Raw genomic sequence first — 17,853 nt, 5'->3', positions numbered from 1 at the left:
TGTTTTCAGGAATCACCAAGTAGACATGTGCCAGCTTTAGACTGTGTCTCGCTCTAAACAAGCAAGCTGTTAACACGTAGGCTACAGACTCATGTGCATGTACAAATAAATGCGGGCGATGCGCTTGAGATTGTGGGGTTGAACGGTGGTTGGGCGAGGATGTCGTGATTTTTTTTTAAAAATATATGGAGATATTTAAAACGATAAAATACTTCAAAGTCGTGACGGTTTGAGACAGTATACCTTCACATCACCTGATGACAGTGTCACAACAATTGTCTGGAGGCCTATCTCTCTTGTCATTAGGATCCAAACAGACCGTTCCCTCCTCTCTGGTCTCTTGGTTGAAATAATGAGTCTTTCACTTTGAGAGTGTGTCAGGTCAACAGGGGGATTGGAGCTTATTGTTTGAGCCGTGCTCGTTCCACAGAGAAAGATGGGTATCAGAGCCACCTGTATCCTGAACGCCACAAAAAGGATCAGTGGCCATCTGCAGGACTAGACTCCAACAGCCTTGAGCTGTGTCAGGGATCTGTAGCTAGGCTAGGAACAAGAAGGGCTGGGGGGGGGGGGGGGGGGGATGATTATGTAAGAGTGGAAATTGGACTTAATTCTTTAGCAGCAACAGTCATTCAAGTTTCGGGAGCTCCTCTATGCTGTCTTCATTTTCCCGTGGTCGATGTGCCACTCTCCGTAACATCCGAATGACATGTTTCAGTCATATAGGCAGGGGCAAGCTCTCACAACTCACCTTGTAAAACTGTGGACAAGTGATAATGTAGAGATACGTGCACTATCCAAACAGCAACAACAACAACAAGGAACCTCTTCCTACAGCTGTTCTATATGTTGTGGAAAAGTCGATTCAAAGATCTAAGGCAGAGACAGCGCATAGACCTTGAGAAGTTACAACAGCTCACCCCAATTTTGCCACCGCATGTATAATGTCATTTGACAGGGTCAGATGCTGAGTTTGATTTTTTGATTCTTGCTCACAGGTAAAACTGATGAAATGCCGAATTTACAATACTAATAATTACAAAACACTCATTTAAAAAACGTAACACATCATGCATGACATAAAAAGAATACAGAACATTTGAAACGTTTACAGGACATTTTTCATGATGGAAATTGAAATATTAAAATGTGATTGTAAAAAAAAAAGGATGCAGGCTATTAATGACACACGGATTACCAGCCCCCAAAAACAAACAATGCAGTTGTAGTCATAACCATTTTTTCTGTGTGTGTGTGTGTGTGTGTGTGTGAGTGTGTGTGTGTGTGTTTGTTGACTCTCCTTGGGGTTGCCTGGACCTGACACCAACACCTGCCGTACTGGAAAATGCCTGGAGGTTTGTTTGACTTGCCATGGGCAGCCGGGGGGAGTGGATGAGAGTGTGTTTACTTTTCTTCTTTTGTCTTTTTCTTAGAACGGTGAAGATAAGAGGCACGCGCTGTGCTGCACTCTGCTGTGGACTAAGCTGAAAGACTGTCTGTTCACTTTTCCTTTTTTTCAGGAAGGATGGAGCCGATAAGTAGATGGAGGATGTGAATCGAAAAGAGAGGAAAGGAAATTGGGGGTGTGGCTGACAAGCAAAGGGCAGGTGTAACTTCCACCACCGTGTGTGTGTGTGTGTGTGTGTGTGTGTGTGTGTGTGTGTGTGTGTGTGTGTGTGTGTGTGTGTGTGTGTGTGTGTGTGTGTGTGTGTGTGTGTGTGGTTAAAACACACACACACACACCCACATGTATGCCCTCACACACAGTAACACATCCAACCATGTAACACTACTCCCCAGGTCTGGCTAACCGCATTACACCGCGATGGATGTCTGATTACATCAGCTAAATTAAATAACTCTGTGTTGCTTTCATGTGAGATATCGAGTCAGCTCACAGGAGAAAATAAAGGTGTATTTGAACAGGACCAGAGAGGAGTAGAACTGCCTTGGGATGCTGACTGTGAAGCCTCTGCAATGCACACTTAAAGACAACACACAATGCAATTGTAAACAAGACTGGGGTTTCAGCTCTGTGACACTTAACCCTTCCTTAATTACAGAGTCAGTAGTGCCAGGATACATATACTCCATGTCCCTGTTATATTAACAGTCTCACTCCTCTCTCCTTCAATGGAGATCAGATTAGCTGTCATATTTGAATAGTAGACGTGTGACTATTTGTAAATGCTACGTTTTTTTTTTATCTTTCCCCAAAGTTTTTTTTCTTCTTCTGTGTAGATGTAGACTGCGACAGACAGCTCTATTATAGTGCAGCAGCAGTCTGTAATGTTTGTGTGAAAGGCTTTATCTGGAGCTCTTATCTTTGGCCCGCTCCACAGCTGCCTGCCCTACACCTGTCTGTCTGTCAGACCCAGTGGGAGGAGGTGTGTGGATGGGGGGGGTGCAGGCTGTTGGCCAGGCCGTCGCTGTGTGAGGAGTGGGGTTTGGGGTTCAGGGGGAACTGAAGGAATGTGTTGTGATTAGTGAGGACATACTTTGTGGTCAGCGCAGGGCGTTTGTGAAGTGCAGTTGAGGGACATTTCCTCGTCAGTGTTTTTTTTATTTTTAAAGAGAGTCCAAGAATTTTCAGCATGATTATGTGACGGTTTACCACGACCGTCTTCTTGTTTCCTACATTACAGAATAATAGTGAAGACATCAAAACTATGAAATAACACATATGGAATTGAGAGAATGCCAAGAGTGTGTAAAGCTGTCATCAAGGCAAAGGGTGGCTACTTTGAAGAATTTCAAATATAAAATATATTTTGATTTGTTTAACACTTTTTTGGTTACTACATGATTCCATATGTGTTATTTCATAGTTTTGATGTCTTCGCTATTATGCTACAATGTAAAAATAAAGAAAAACCCTTGAATGAGTAGGTGTGTCGAAACCTTTGACTGGTATCCATAATTTCAAAGCTCAGTGATTCACTCATAATGGTCCATTTCATAGAGAATGTTGCAAACTGGACGACATGTAGGAAATTACTTTGAAGAGATGGTGATTGGGTCAAAATAGGCATTTGGCTATTGCTAAATTCAGTATACATGTCTTTAAATGCCACTTCCCGAAAGTGAGACTCTTCCCACATGTCAACTCATTATTCTCAGCTTCGGAAGCATCGTCATTCATCAAAGTTCGTGTGGCTATCATTCAACACTGCATCCTTGGAAATATTCTCCAGACTTAGAGGGAATTGTTGATATGTTGTCAATTTATTATTCTAGACCAAATTTTCTTCCCAAAATGCATTTTACGTATATGTCTTAGCATGTATTTTTTAGGCCAACTGTATATGCAAATATGTACATATTTAATTCAATATAAACTGATTTGCATATCCTATCATAAAAAATGCAGAAAATTGTTAATACAAAAAAATGATTATATTTGTGTCTACATTCAGCTGGTAAAAGTTGATTGTGACATGATTAAGTTTTTAAAAATCCTTATTATAGTGTGGTGCCTGATCTTAATCTATACATTTTCTGTTTTTAAGCATCCAGCTTAAGTTTTTTTTGTCCAATCATTTTATAAGCTGAGGTTAGAAACAACCATAATAGGGCCATGCCTTAAGTTCCTGACCCATGCCACTCCCAGTGGCAATGACCATATGTGTGATTGACAGCATGTAGGCCCCTATCACAGGCAGCAGGTACTGTGTGAGGGTGTGGCTGGCCCAGCCATCACACCTTTTTACTCCTCCAGTGATCTGGTTGCCATGGAGAACCAGGTGCAGCCCAGGTGTGAAGAGTAGTGTGAGCTGTACAGACGTGCTCAGCTACTAAGACACACTGAGCCGGGGGGCCATTTTCTTACCCCTTTAGTTGCAATGTTAAAAAGGTCCCCTTATTTATTTTTTTTAAAACACTGTACTCAGTATCACTAAGCCAAATACAATGTCATTGCATGATTATTAATGTGCTTTCTGAAAAGTGATACTTTTATCATTTTTATAGTACAGCTATACTTAAATGGTAGAAAAAGAAAAGAATATAGACCTATTTCCTCTGTTTTAAGCAATCAACTCCAAACCAAAGTTGAAATGTGCAGACTGACTCAACTTAGTGTGTTTGGATTCAGAATTGTTATACTATTTATCCCTTTTAAAATAAAACCATTTGAAATTTGCATAAATGAATGGGTTTGATTGAGAACCATAGGAGTGCAGTGGTAGCTATTCAAAATGCCCCTGCCAATTAAGCTACAAGATATTAAAACATCCCTGCTCACATTCTCTAACACTTCTATAAACTATTACTAAATGTAATTTGCATAAATTAGCATACAACTTCAGAGATTCAATGCCAAGCAAGGTTATTATAGTTTTTTGATTTTATATTTGTTTTTATTTCTATTCGTTTTATGACCTGATTTGCTAGTTTTATTTAGTTTCAGTTGTATAAATAAAATAAACAAATATTATTTGTTGTCAGTTTTAGTTGTAGTGTTAGGGACAGAAATCATGACCGGGAGGCTAGAAGCCATTCGTGTCTTTTGTGTGTTTTTCGGGATGTCACTTCTTGCAACTAGGAGGCAGTAATACATAAGGTGATGGGTCAGGTCATAGGTCAGGTCATAGGTTAGGTTTAAATTAAAATGGTAATGGTCTTTTGCTCAGACGTTGCATGCATCAACCAATGGGTGCATGCTATGTCATCTAATGTGCAGTTTGGCACCAGATTGCTATAATATATGATGTGGTTAGCTGATATGTAAAATACCTATCCAGGCATTGAAAGATCTGGCATGCGTCAGGAACATACCCAATCTCAATGTGACTTGGATTGAAAAGGAATAGTGCAGAGGCTGGTGCAAAAAAAATATGGCGTAAGGAAAATCTCTCTCGCCCATGTTTACACCAATCCAATGCTTTTTAACTTTAGTGGTACATGCAAGAAGAATCAAGTTAGTTACCTAGAAAATGTTTTCCGGTAAGCCAGTGATAGTGATTCACAAACTAGGCCTATTTGAAACATTGCTATTTCCTGGCCACATTTAACCCCCAGATTTGAGTTTGTTTTGGAGTCAAGGATAATAGTTTAATATAGTTTTAGTTTTTCAAGCAGGGTTTTTTTTCTCCATTTTTTTTCAGTTTACTACATAGTTTTTTCATGATTAGTGTTAGTTTTAATTTCAGCTTTAGTTTGCTATAATAACCTTGATGCCAACCACAAGAAGACCGTGGTAGACATTTTAAATGCTACTACTCTTGAACCATTTCAGCTTCAAACATTAAAACAACTTTAACATGTCCTAAACTAGAGCAATTATAACTATTAAACATTAGCATAAAATAATAACCCACAGTTAAAGTAACGCTTAAACCATTCAAGCTAGAGACACCAAACCAACTTTCACATGTTCCGGGCATGCTATCTCATGCTATCTATCAGTCAATCAAGCAATCAATCAATCTTTCCATCGACCTACTTTTTCAACTATAAAAGGTCACTACTATTACTATGGTAGTCACTACCACTGCTAGAACTTATTTCACAACCGTAAATACCTTAAGACAAGCTAGCAAGCACACATATTTTCTTTAGGAAATGTACTATAGTTATGTGGATAATAATTAAATGTCTGATAATATCTAAAACATGTATGTGACCTCTAAGTAGCCCTAGTAGTGACAGAACCTACTCTAGCACAGTATCCTCTCTCTCTAACTACCCTCTGCCGTGCTGATGGGGTGCAGTGAATAAACATACAGCTCCCCCCCCCACACACACACACACACACTATCTGGTGCAGTAGTGCCATCTCTGCTTCCTGTTGGTCTGCTCTGTGCTGCTAGGCTGGGATGGGATGTCGCTAATGGATGCTGCCTCTTGTGTGAAGACGATAGCCTGAGACCCAACGTCAGTGTAGTGAGGGGGAGCCTCAACAAACTCAAGTCAAAGTGTCTGTCTTGCCACCTGCTAAACACCTGCAACTGCCCTGTGCTCCCTCACTGACTGACCATGCAGTGCCAAGTCGAGGCTGTGTCCATTTACTTACGGACAATAGTGACATGCACTACAATATGGTGTTGACACCAGCACTATGGCTGCAAGGTCCTACCTAAACTCAGGTCAGAAAACATCAATTAGTCCAAGTTAGTCAAACAATATGGATTTTTTTTGCTTTTATTATTTGGACATTTAGCAAATACTGCAGAAACATACAAACGCGGTAAGAGCTTATAGATACAAAACAATCAGAGGGGAAAAAAATATGATTGCATTTAAGAGCATTGAAGAGAATGTTTTATAAGCTCATGGTCATTAGATTGTAGCCTACTTCACTCATACACCATTCTCTGTATCTATGTAAACTTGACATAAATAAGTAAAAATGATACTTTGCTATGGCATGAAGAAATTCATTAATGAGTCACACATAAATCACACAAAACAATCATTTACATAAGATAAATTCAATAAATAAATAAATAAAAATCATGATGGTTTACTTGTAGTATATTGGCAATACAGTATGCAAATAACAGTGATGATACAATATCTGGCCAAGGATAAATAAGACATTAAAAACAATCATTATTCGACACGTAAATTAAGGCAGTTTTACAGCAGGTGTGTACAAGAGCTCTAATCCAAGGCATTGATGGATCGGGAAAACCTTTCAAATTGTATTATGTTCAGAGACAAAGCTAAAATGGAATGTCCACAGATTCACAAGCTATAATAAAGCTAATAGATACATTTCCAGCCTGTGAATTAAAAGGCAATTTTATGACAACGGTACAGCTAGGATATCCCTTTCTTAGGTCTAGAAGCTAATGCAAAAGCACTTGTGCAGAGATACTAGAAAAATAAGTTAACAGTCTAATGCTTTACTTTCTTTCGATCAACTAAGATGAGTCTGAAAAATATAGAATTCAAGCTCCAAACAGGATTTAAAATCCCCTTTACTAAATGCACAGGCTGAGGATGGAGTCGAACTCACGCACATGACTTCCATGCGTACAGGCACAGGTTCAACAGGCTGGGCGCACAGGCATCTGAAGGAGGATCACCTGCCTGTTTTCTGAGGGATGACATTTGTTGATGTGCCGTGTAAGTCCCGGTGAACTGTAGAACATGGCAGGGCAATATTTGCATGGGTAGACCTGCGAGGAGTGGAGGAGACGGATATGCCTTTCCTGGTTGACTCTGTTGGGGAAGTTCTCTCCACAAACAGGGCACAGGTGGCACCCTGAGGAACTCAGATTCAATGGTGCGTGGCTTGGAGTTTGGTCACTGGGCTTTCCCTCGCTTTGGGATGATGGATAGGCATCGTGGTCCTCGCTGCTGGTGTTGTGGGAGGATGTGGCATGTTGAGATAGGATGTGCTTTCTCAGGTATGCCTGGCGTTTAAACTTTTTCCCACAGTGATGACAATCATAGAGACCCTCCTCTGATCCAACTGATCCCGACTCTGACAGCCCGGGGCTGGGTGTGTCTCTTTCGCTCCGGAGCTTTATTTCTTCAGACACAGACACAGCCTTATCAATCGCCGGCATCTTATCACTCTGGGATTTAATATTTTGCGCACCAGATATGGACGCTGTATTCTGTGGCTTTGGTTTGTGCCAGCGCCTGTGGGAGGCTAGGTTCGCCGGGCAGCTGAACACCTTATCGCATTCAGGGCATCTGTATTCAACTCTCACAATCCTGGAGCACTTGTGCTGGGCCAGCGCGAACGGGTTGCCATATGCTTCTCTGCACAGTTGACAGACGAACTCACCGAGGGGTTTGTCACCTGCTGCCGGCTGTGGTCTGGGTTTTTGGTCGACAGGCGCCTCTTTAATTTTGAGGCCAAGCACGGGTGATGTGGTCATCTCGTCTTCGAAGTGTAGTTTCCTGATAGCTTTGTTTTTTTTTGATGGAGGCTTGTTTTTACGCTCGGTGTCGCTTGAAGGCCTTTTGGTGCCATTCCCGGTAACAGCGGGTGGGATTGGGTTCGTGGTTGTCCCGGTCCGGTTGCTGTTACTGGTACCGATTTTTAGGTCCACTGGGGCAAAGAGATTATCTAAAGTGGTAAGCGCTGCGGGTGTGGGAAAGGATTCAGCAGACACAGGTGAGCCTATATTTAAACGTCTCTCAAAATATGCCCGTTCATGGTCCTTACTGACGGGCCGGGTGGGGCTGTAGAGCGCCTGGTACAATGCCTCCGGGTTCCCAAACTGAACGGGTTTAGCGTCATGTCCGGGTGCCGCTGCTGTGGCTGATGCCTCGCAGAACACGGAGGCTGCTGCTGCGCGCTCAGGGAAGGATGCGAGAGCCTCCGACTGTAGTGCGTCTTTTGGACTCTGTAAAGCGTGTATTTGTTGTCCCTGCTCCTCTTCGTCAGAGCGCACCCTGTAAGACACAGGGTTCGCTTTCTTGTTCCTTTTCACTAAAAACCCTCTTGGCATTTTTGCGGTGGACGGAACGAATAAGGCACTTTGGACCCACAGATGATGTTGAAATAAAATCCAGGTTCAGGTTATTATTGCAGACACATCGGACACTTTGATTTTCACCGTCCCCTGTTATTGATTCGTTCTCTTCCCGAGATGCTTTTACCACGACATAGCTGCACTCTTTTTAAGGAGACATGATGACATTGTTCTCGCCCCTTGTTGCCTCATCCCCAACCAATCAGATGGAACCAACATCCCTATGGATTTGCGAGTGGGTGGGGAGGGTGGAGAGGTGGGCTTGGTTTCGGGTGGAAATGTAGGAGGATTTGCAGATTTCTAAACAGATGTACCTGAGTTTGTATTATATTACTATGTGCTCATTGCCCCCCCCCCCCCCCCCCGCCCCCTCCCTATCCCGTTAAAGGCACACGCCGGGACCCTCCTTTTTTACGGTCTGATGAGTTTGTATAGAAATGCACACGTGCCTCGGCTTTGTGTCTCCTTTGGAGGGGGGGGGGGGGGGGGGCTCTGATCTGCCAAAAGGAGACATCCGTCACTACACAACAACCATCAGAATCTAAAATCCAAATTGGGTAGGGGTGCCTGATTAACGGACAATGACTAACATTCTGGGGTTGGTGTTGTTTATTAGTAGGCCCTACTCAAAATATTATCTTCAGTGCAGACACACGCACACACACAATGTTGAGTGGCATGTTTTAGTCTGCTTCAATTGCATCCATATTCAACCTTATTCGAGGCTAAACCGTTTCGGCAAATTATTTATTGCCAACCTATATTCAAACAAGTTGTATAGATTAGGCTATCCCATAAAAACACACAAATCCCAAACAAGCAAATATATATATATATATATTAAGCAGCGACAAAGAAACATTTTAAGGCATTCATAGCGACATGTGTTGGATACGACAGTTGAAATCTGGACATATGAAGCAGTCATTTTACGCATACATAATTAACAAAAGGGGTTTCCTGTTTTGCATTACAATGGCCGCGCTTGTGCAAGCTGTAGGCCTATACCGCTTGTGATTGAAAAGGAAATTGCACGGTAAAATGGGCCCCAAAAGCAATCTGGCCAAGAGATACTGTCGGCGCGTGCTGTGCGTAATCAGTGCAGTTTGGACAAAGCGGACGGTCTCTAAATGGGCCAAACCATGATTATCTCTCCGTTAAAACAGTCAAACCCAATTCCTTCAGGGTCAAATCATATCCTATCTCTAAAATATAGCTTAGGCTACCCACCACCATCGCGATGAATGAGAAGATTTGTCTATTTTGGTTAATGCGACAAGATTTAATTCCATTGTGCCATAAACCACATGTCTAGCAAGTGTTTTTCTAGTGTCTATTTCGATGACACACTGTTGACAGAATTTAACCCAACAATATTTTTTTTGTATGCAATGGAATTGGTTATTGGAATGGCCTAGACCTCACCCGTTGTTAATAGGCCTAAATATGTATAGGCTACAACAACAAAAACTCGGTCAAAGTAATCTGAAATGGAGCTACGTGAAATTATTAATGATCAATTCAGAAAAAGCAAATATGTCGAGGCAAAAGCTCCTTTGAGTATTAAGTTTAGGCCTTCGACAACATAATTATCAAATAATCCTAATGAAATCACACAAATGAGCTACGAATTAAAACAATCACACACATCTGGAAGATTTCATTTAGTTAGGAAAAGGGTAATTAGCCTAGGCCCGTATAATGCAAAAAAAATAACATTTCATTGGAAAAACTCTTAAAGTGTTTGGGAAATGTTTATAGGTTTACATTGCCTTCCTCTGTCAAATTGTTCACATTAAAACTGGCGAATCAAGATACGACACAATTCATTGGGTGTCATTGAGCCGTGTCATTTTATAAATTAATATATTCTCGTTCTCCCCATTAACGTTTATCTTACCGAGCTATGTGATAAACGCGTGAACGACCCAATACACTGAGGCGCGTGTGCGGCTATTTGTTTGGTGGCGTGTGCTGCGCAAAGAGAGGCAGTGAAGATTTCAGGCACATTACCATACAGCTGTAGAATATAGAACCCCCTCCTCGCCATCACACTTTCATCTCCAGGCCTAGGTCAGGTCCTTATCAGTCATTCCAATTACCTTTCCAGTCACAAATTCGAGTAGGCCTAGCCTATTCAAGGCGAATTTCAGAAGGAAAAAAAACTGTTGACTTGTTGTGAGAAAACTGAATTTGACAATTCCTTGTCACTTTAAAAAAAAAAATTTTTTTTTTTACTTAAAGAGAATATTTATTTTAGGATTCTGTTTTGTTTTCTCTGGGGTAGATGTAAATAGAAAACGCAAATCTGTCTCCCTCAAGTTAGTATGAAATGTTATGTTTATATGATATCTATTAATTTATGGATATCCATAATCCATTTCATATGATACAGTATGTTACTAACAGGAAACCCCTTTTGTTAAAATTTGTATGATATGTTACGAATTGCAATTACTACAATATGTTACCAATTTGCAATATGTATGACATGTTACAAATTCATTTTTTTTTGTGGCTAACGTTGGCTAGGTGAACATTATATAAGGGTTAAGGTTAGGCATCAGGGTTAGCTAACATGCCAAATAGTTGTCCTTGATGTGATTTGAACACACAACCTTTGGGTTGCTAAACGTTCACGTTATACACCCACCCATCCCCCCGACAAACATCCCACATTCAAACCTGCACTTGATTCCATTTCCTGCTCAAAGTCCGCAAAGTGATCATGATATATTGCCAAGCACCATTTCTCCTTGAAATAACTACAAAACTACGCACGCACACAGGCACGCACCCAGATCGTATAGCTAAACACGTACACACACACACACACACACACACACACACACACACACACACATACATACACACACACACACACACACATAGTTAGTGCTTCATCTAATAACCCCCAACAACAGCAGCAGCAACATGGTCAATCAATTATTTTACCGGTTCATGATGTGTTCAGTCAGCTCCAATAATGACATTGAGAGTGGCCTTATTCAGAGCCATGACAAGGTCCAGTGAAAAATCCAGATTTAATATGTGTTACAGAGCCTTATGACCACTGCAGGGTGGCTAAGCCATTGTCTCCTCCATAGAGCAGAAAAGCAGATTAGGGACCTGCATAAACAGATTAGACCCAGGGACAATGGCTCCTATATCTGGGGGTCGTTTGTGTTGAAACATCAGAAATGAGGTCACCCACACACAGATCTTCAAATTCTAGCCAACCAGGAAACACTGACAGGGGATAATATCTGAGAGAGCTGCCTACTTCAAGAGGCTGATTTATACAACTAATAAAGACAAGCATTGCTTTACGACTCCCTATACCATACTTGTCTGTAAGCATTTGAAATGTAACTATATCTTTCCAGTGACCTGAACACCCCCACTTCCTCCCTCTCCTCTCTGTCATGTAAACAGCCCCAGCAGCTACCTGTAGAGGTCGTGACCAGGTCTTCATCATACCGGGAACACAGGTATGCAACAGCAACAGCTCATGTTTTCCATAGAGACACATGTAGTTGGACACTGGGAGAGGCTTCAGTGACAAACAAGTGATGGTCTCCACCATGTCATACTGGTTCAGGTGCAGGTGGAAGTAGTTGCCAGTCTCTAAGCATTTCTCAGCCATGGGGAAAATAGGATGGATCAGATAGATTCCCGTGTTGCTGTTAACAGCACAACTTGTATGAGAACTTCAAAAAAATGATCCCTATCCTTTTCATATCTCTTTAAAAAATGTTACAATGATCAAACTAATTGAGAGAGAAATCATAGATCTTACTTTGCAAAAGGAGCAGTCGAATTACGTCACAAAGAGAAATGCATAGCGATGTGGAAAAAAATGATTGAGCCATGCACTTTCTAGTGAGCATTCTCTGGAGTGATGACGCTTCAACAACGGACAAATCTGGGTTTGGCGAATGCCAGGAGAACGCTACCTACCCGAATGCATAGTACCAACTGTAAAGTTTGGTGGAGGAGGAATAATGGTCTGGGGCTGTTTTTCATGGTTTGGGCAAGGCCCCTTAGTTCCAGTGAAAGGAAATCTTAACTCTATAGCATACAATGACATTCTAGATTATTCTGTGCTTCCAACTTTGTGGCAACAGTTTGGGGAAGGCCCTTCCCTGTTTCAGCATGACAATGCCCCCGTGCACAAAGCGAGGTCCATATAGGAATGGTTGAGTGGCTCAATGGAAGTCCCAGCAGCAATGTTCCAACATCTAGTGGAAAGCCTTCCTAGAAGAGTGGAAGTTGTTATAGCAGCAAAGGGGGCCCAACTCCATATTAATGCCCATGATTTTGGAATGAGATGTTTGACTAGCAGGTGTCCACATACTTATGGTCATGTAGTGTACCTAATTAGTTTAATATTCCCAAAAGCAAATTGTAATAATTAATAATAATATTAGTAATAATAATAAAACAAATAATAATACTGACAATAATAATAACTTGGAACTTAGTAACTTGATGAGCAATAAATAGTTACAGTATGCATTTTCAAATGAACAGAATTGTGTATGTGTGGATGACTATCACTGCGGAACAGAAAATGCTTTAGAATTAGCAGTGAAATGCCTGGTGATGATATTGAATTTCTACCACAAAAAAAAATGTGAAAAGCTATTTCATTCATTCGAAAAAAGAGAAGTGATTGTATTGTAAACACACTGCTTGACATAACCTTGTTTACCATGTGACTAACCTAATGCAGACTAGGTCAATGTTGTTTGATTATCAAACACAGTATGACAAAGAACTGAGTAGCTCAGAGATTCCATTACCAGGGAACAATGGAGCATTGCATAAAAATTTGGAATACAGTCCTCCTGAACTGAGGTTGCATAACAGGGTAGACAATGTGCTAATGTGTGTTTTTCAATACATCAACACAGTGACAGAAAAAAGTACAATTAGTTCTAATCAGAATTATGACTCAATCAGGGCCTCGTATCCCAGAGCCTTTGTAGCATTAAGATAATCGTTAGAACCTTCTTACGATGTATCTTTAGTAGCTGAAGCATTTCCTAGAGCCTTTGTTAGTAACGTGGCTCTTAAAAACGCTCATCTTGACCACTCATAGAGCATCGTTAGATGTTTTCTTTTGCCCTTCCTCGTCACATTAGTCACAGATAGCCTAAACATCTTGATTCTATCCGTCTGACAGTGACTGCCGATAACTTACAATAACAAAAATACAAAGTTGCTAAAGTATTTGAAATTGTTACAAAAACAAGTGAAGGATAAAATGATTCTTCAAATGAAAACTGAGAAAGATACATGGGGTACATGGGCCTATATCAGCTCTTTGAATCATATTGAAATCAATTCCATGTTCAATCAATTGAGTTCGATTTTGCGTCTAGGCTGTCTCTAATATTTCGCTCAATGTGTTCCATGATGTGAGACAAATCAAATCGTCACATGCGCCGAATACATCAGATGTAGACCTTTCAGTGAAATGCTTACGTACAAGCCCTTTAACCAACAATGCAGTTTTAGGAAAAAAACTTTTTAAAAAGTAAGAAATAAGAAAAACAAATTATTAAAGAGCAGCAGTAAATAACAATAGCGGGGCGATATACAGGGGGTACTGGTACAGAGTCAATGTGCAGGGGCACCGGTGTCGAGGTAATTGAGGTAATATGTACATGTAGGAAGAGTTATTAAAGTGACAATGCATAGATAATAAACAGAGAGTAGCAAATAGTCTGGGTAGCCATTTGATTAGCTGTTCAGGAGTCTTATGGATTGGGGGTAGAAGCTATTTAGGAGCCTCTTGGACCTAGACCTGGCGCTCCAGTACCACTTGCCGTGCGGTAGCAGAGAGAACAGTCTATGACTAGGGTAGCTGGCGTCTTTGACAATTTTTAGGGCCTTCCTCTGACACCGCCAGGTATAGAGGTCCTGGATGGCAGGAAGCTTGGCTCCCGTGATGTACTGGGCCGTACGCACTACCCTCAGTAGTGCCTTGCAGTCAGAGGCCGAGCAGTTGCCATACCAGGCAGTGATGCAACCCATCAGGATGCTCTCGATGGTGCAGCTGTAGAACATTTTCAGGATCTGAGGACCCATGCCAAATATTTTCAGTCTCCTGAGGGGGAATAGGTTTTGTTGTGCCCTTTTCACGACTGTCTTGATGTGCTTGGACCATATTAGTTTGTTGGTGATGTGGACACAGCTCTCCACCTGCTCCACTACAGCCCCGTCGATGAGAATGGGGGAGTGCTCGGCCCTCCTTTTCCTGTAGTCCACAATCATCTCCTTTGTCTTGATCACATTGAGGGAGATGTTGTTGTCCTTGCACCACACGGTCAGGTCTTTGACCTCCTCCCTATAGGCTGTCTCATTGTTGTCGGTGATCAGGCCTACCACTGTTGTGTCATCAGCAAACTTAATGATGGTGTTGGAGTCGTGCCTGGCCGTGCAGTCATGAGTGAACAGGGAGTACAGGAGGGGGCTGAGCACGCACCCCTGAGGGGCCCCCGTGTTGAGGATCAGCATGGCGGATGTGCCGTTACCTACCCTTACCATGTGGGGGTGGCCCGTCAGGAAGTCCAGGATCCAGTTGCAGAGGGAGGTGTTTAGTCCCAGGGTCCTTAGCTTAGCTGTTGTCAATGAATAGCATTCTCACATAGGTGTTCCTTTTGTCCAGGTGTGAAAGGGCAGTGTGGAGTGCAATAGAGATTGCATTATCTGTGAATCTGTTGGTGCGGTATGCAAATTGGAGTGGGTCTAGGGTTTCTGGGATAATGGTGTTGATGTCAAAACATTTCATGGCTACAGACATGAGTGCTACGGGTCGGTAGTCATACAGGCAGGTTACCTTTGTGTTCTTGGGCACAGGAACTATGGTGGTCTGCTTGAAATATGTTGGTATTACAGACTCAGACAGGGAGAGGTTGAAAATGTCAGTGAAGACACTTGCCAGTTGGTCAGTGCATGCTCAGAGTACACGTCCTGGTAAACCGTCAGGCCCTGCAGTCTTGTGAATGTTGACCTGTATAGATCTTACGTCAGCTGCGGAGATCGTGATCACACAGTCGTCCGGAACAGCTGATGCTCTCATGCATGTTTCAGTGTTACTAGCCTCGAAGCGAGCATAGAAGTTATTTAGCTCATCGGGTAGGCTCATTTCATTGGGCAGTTCTCACCTGTGCTTCCCTTTATAGTCTGTAATAGTTTTCAGGCCCTGCCACATCCGACGAGTGTCAAAGCCAGTATAGTATAGAAATGAGGTAAAACTGATTTAAGTTTCCCTGCATTAGAATCCTTGGCCACTAGGAGAGCCGCTTCTGGATGAGCATTTTCCTGTTTGCTCATGGTGGTATACAGCTCATTGAGTGCGGTTTTAGTGTCAGTATCGAATTGTGGTGGTATGTAGACAGCTACGAAAAATATAGTTGAAAACTCTCTAGGTAGATAGTGTGGTCTACAGCTTATCATGAGATACTCTACCTCATGCGAGCAAAACCTTGAGACTCCCTTAGATATCGTGCACCAGCTGTTGTTTACATAAATGCATAGTCCCCCGCCCCGTTTCTTGCCAGAGGCTGCTGTTCTGTCCAATCTGCTGTACTGTCCAACATGTGCCCAATCTGTGATTTAATGCATTATTTTTGGATAAGCATCATAAGGCACTTGTTGGACGGCAGCAGGCCTTAAATCTTGGCCTGTGTGTAGTTGGTGATGAGGCGGTCCAGGTCGGCTGGAGGGTTGATGGCCAGTTCCAGGGTGAGGTCGAAGAAGGGCAGCAGAATAGCAGCCAGCTCCTGGTCCACCTCCCTAGAGTTGAATCTGGAGTGTGACCACTGGTCTGAGTGGTAGTGCCGGGGAAACTTGGTCAGAGGCCCAACGGCACGGATGGTGGAGTCGCTGGTATGGAAGGTGGTGTCTATGACCAGTCGACCATCGTACACCAGAAAGGCATTGTTGTTGGACTTAAAGGCATCGTAGTCCACCCCATTGGAGGAGAGGTTCATGAAAACCCACAAGAAATCAAGGATGTGAACAGTTTTACTAAATTTGTATCAAAACCCTTTTCTACCAGCTATTTTACACTGCTCATAAGAGGATGAAATCGACAATGAAAATGGACAATAAGAAAACAACAATGATTGAAGCACTTTGGAGAAAAAAGACCACAAAACCACTTTTGTACAATCCATTTTAGAGATCTCTTCAACAATTCACTGAATCAAGTATAAGGTTACTGCACCCTAGTCAGAGCCCCTCTTTTCTCTCAGAGCTGTTGAGTTGGACTTAAAGAGCACTCCAGCCTGAGAGGTTGACTGTCACTGGTGAAGGACACAAAGGTGATTGACTCAGGGCGCTGTCCGTCATTCATCTTGGCCAGAAAGCAGTTGTGGTGAACATGGACCCCACTTCTTCAAGGCCTTCTCCACCGTGTGGTTACTGAAGCAGGAGCTGGGGCTGCAGCTAGAGCCTTCATCAGTGGACAAGTGGATACGAAAGCCTTCAACACCCAGGCTTAACAGAATCCTCACACAGGTGTACACATCGATGGTGTTGCTGTGATGATGGTATTACCTGTCGCGCCGACATAAAAACTAGACATTCAAACAAAGAACAGAGATTGAATGAATAGTGAGCTTGATGCAATTTACAATCACAAAAAGAGGATTGATTGAAATCTATCACAGCCAACCAAATTACTCAGACGCTACGTGGATGGGGAAGATCAGGTCACTTGGCAACAAGGGGGCAAGGCAACCAAACAAATACTGCCTAATCTTCCCCTTGTCAGGGTGAGATGAGAGCAGCTATCCCAGTGACCTCTGAATTCTTACAGCTCAGCCTCTGTATGTAAGACATGCCTTGGTGATGAAAACACAATTATGCTAATAATGACAGCAAAAGGAGGATCTAAATGAGTTTAGCCTCAGTGAATGGGTTCTTTGATGCACAGGCTTCGGAAGTGACAGCTTTCTGCTCGAGGTAGGCATTCCTACCCTTGGGCGTATTATCCTAAATGGGAGGAACAACAATGATTGCGTCCCAGTTGATTAGAGCTTGTGCCTGAATGAAGTAATTTATTTAAAATTACTTTTGTAGAAACAGAAAGCAGTTTATTGAAGGCCCTCACTGTTTTCCAGTTATTTTCTGTGCCCCTGTCCATGGTGCTGAAGTGGATAGCTACAGCAAAGCCACTGCATAGTACAATACTGCACATTAAATGCATGCTATATTTCTATGATTTCTATTCATTATTATTCCTCCTTCCTCTTTCTTATTCTTCCATTCCTTTAATTTGTTTTGAGAGGGAATAAGGAACAAATAAAATACAGCAATTTCCAAAACATTTTCATTCTGTCTATAACATTCAATTCGTAGTAACAGTAATTTGCATTTTGTAATGATATCCTCCATAATGAAC

The 17,853-nt window shown here is 42.1% G+C and overlaps 1 protein-coding gene and 1 pseudogene across 1 annotated transcript; both read right to left on the bottom strand.

Annotated features, from left to right (window-relative positions):
- Positions 1–6,131: 6,131 nt before the first annotated feature.
- LOC115140520 (insulinoma-associated protein 1a-like) lies at positions 6,132–8,565 on the bottom strand. The gene has a single exon (XM_029678853.2). It carries the CDS (start codon positions 8,409–8,411, stop codon positions 6,993–6,995), a length of 1,419 nt encoding a protein of 472 aa, XP_029534713.1. The 5' UTR covers positions 8,412–8,565; the 3' UTR covers positions 6,132–6,992.
- A 7,552-nt stretch (positions 8,566–16,117) lies between these two features.
- LOC115140625 (cilia- and flagella-associated protein 61-like) overlaps positions 16,118–17,853 on the bottom strand; it is a 31,285-nt pseudogene continuing 29,549 nt past the window's right edge.

This window comes from Oncorhynchus nerka, linkage group LG13 (assembly GCF_034236695.1).
Source record: "Oncorhynchus nerka isolate Pitt River linkage group LG13, Oner_Uvic_2.0, whole genome shotgun sequence".
Taxonomy (NCBI): Eukaryota; Metazoa; Chordata; class Actinopteri; order Salmoniformes; family Salmonidae; genus Oncorhynchus; species Oncorhynchus nerka.
Note: the sequence above shows the minus strand (reverse complement) of the source record. Positions and strands in the feature narration are given on the sequence as shown.

Coding starts and splice junctions, on each gene's coding strand:
- LOC115140520 (XM_029678853.2), bottom strand. CDS start 8,411: ATGCCAAGAGGGTTTTTAGTGAAAAGGAACAAGAAAGCGAACCCTGTG.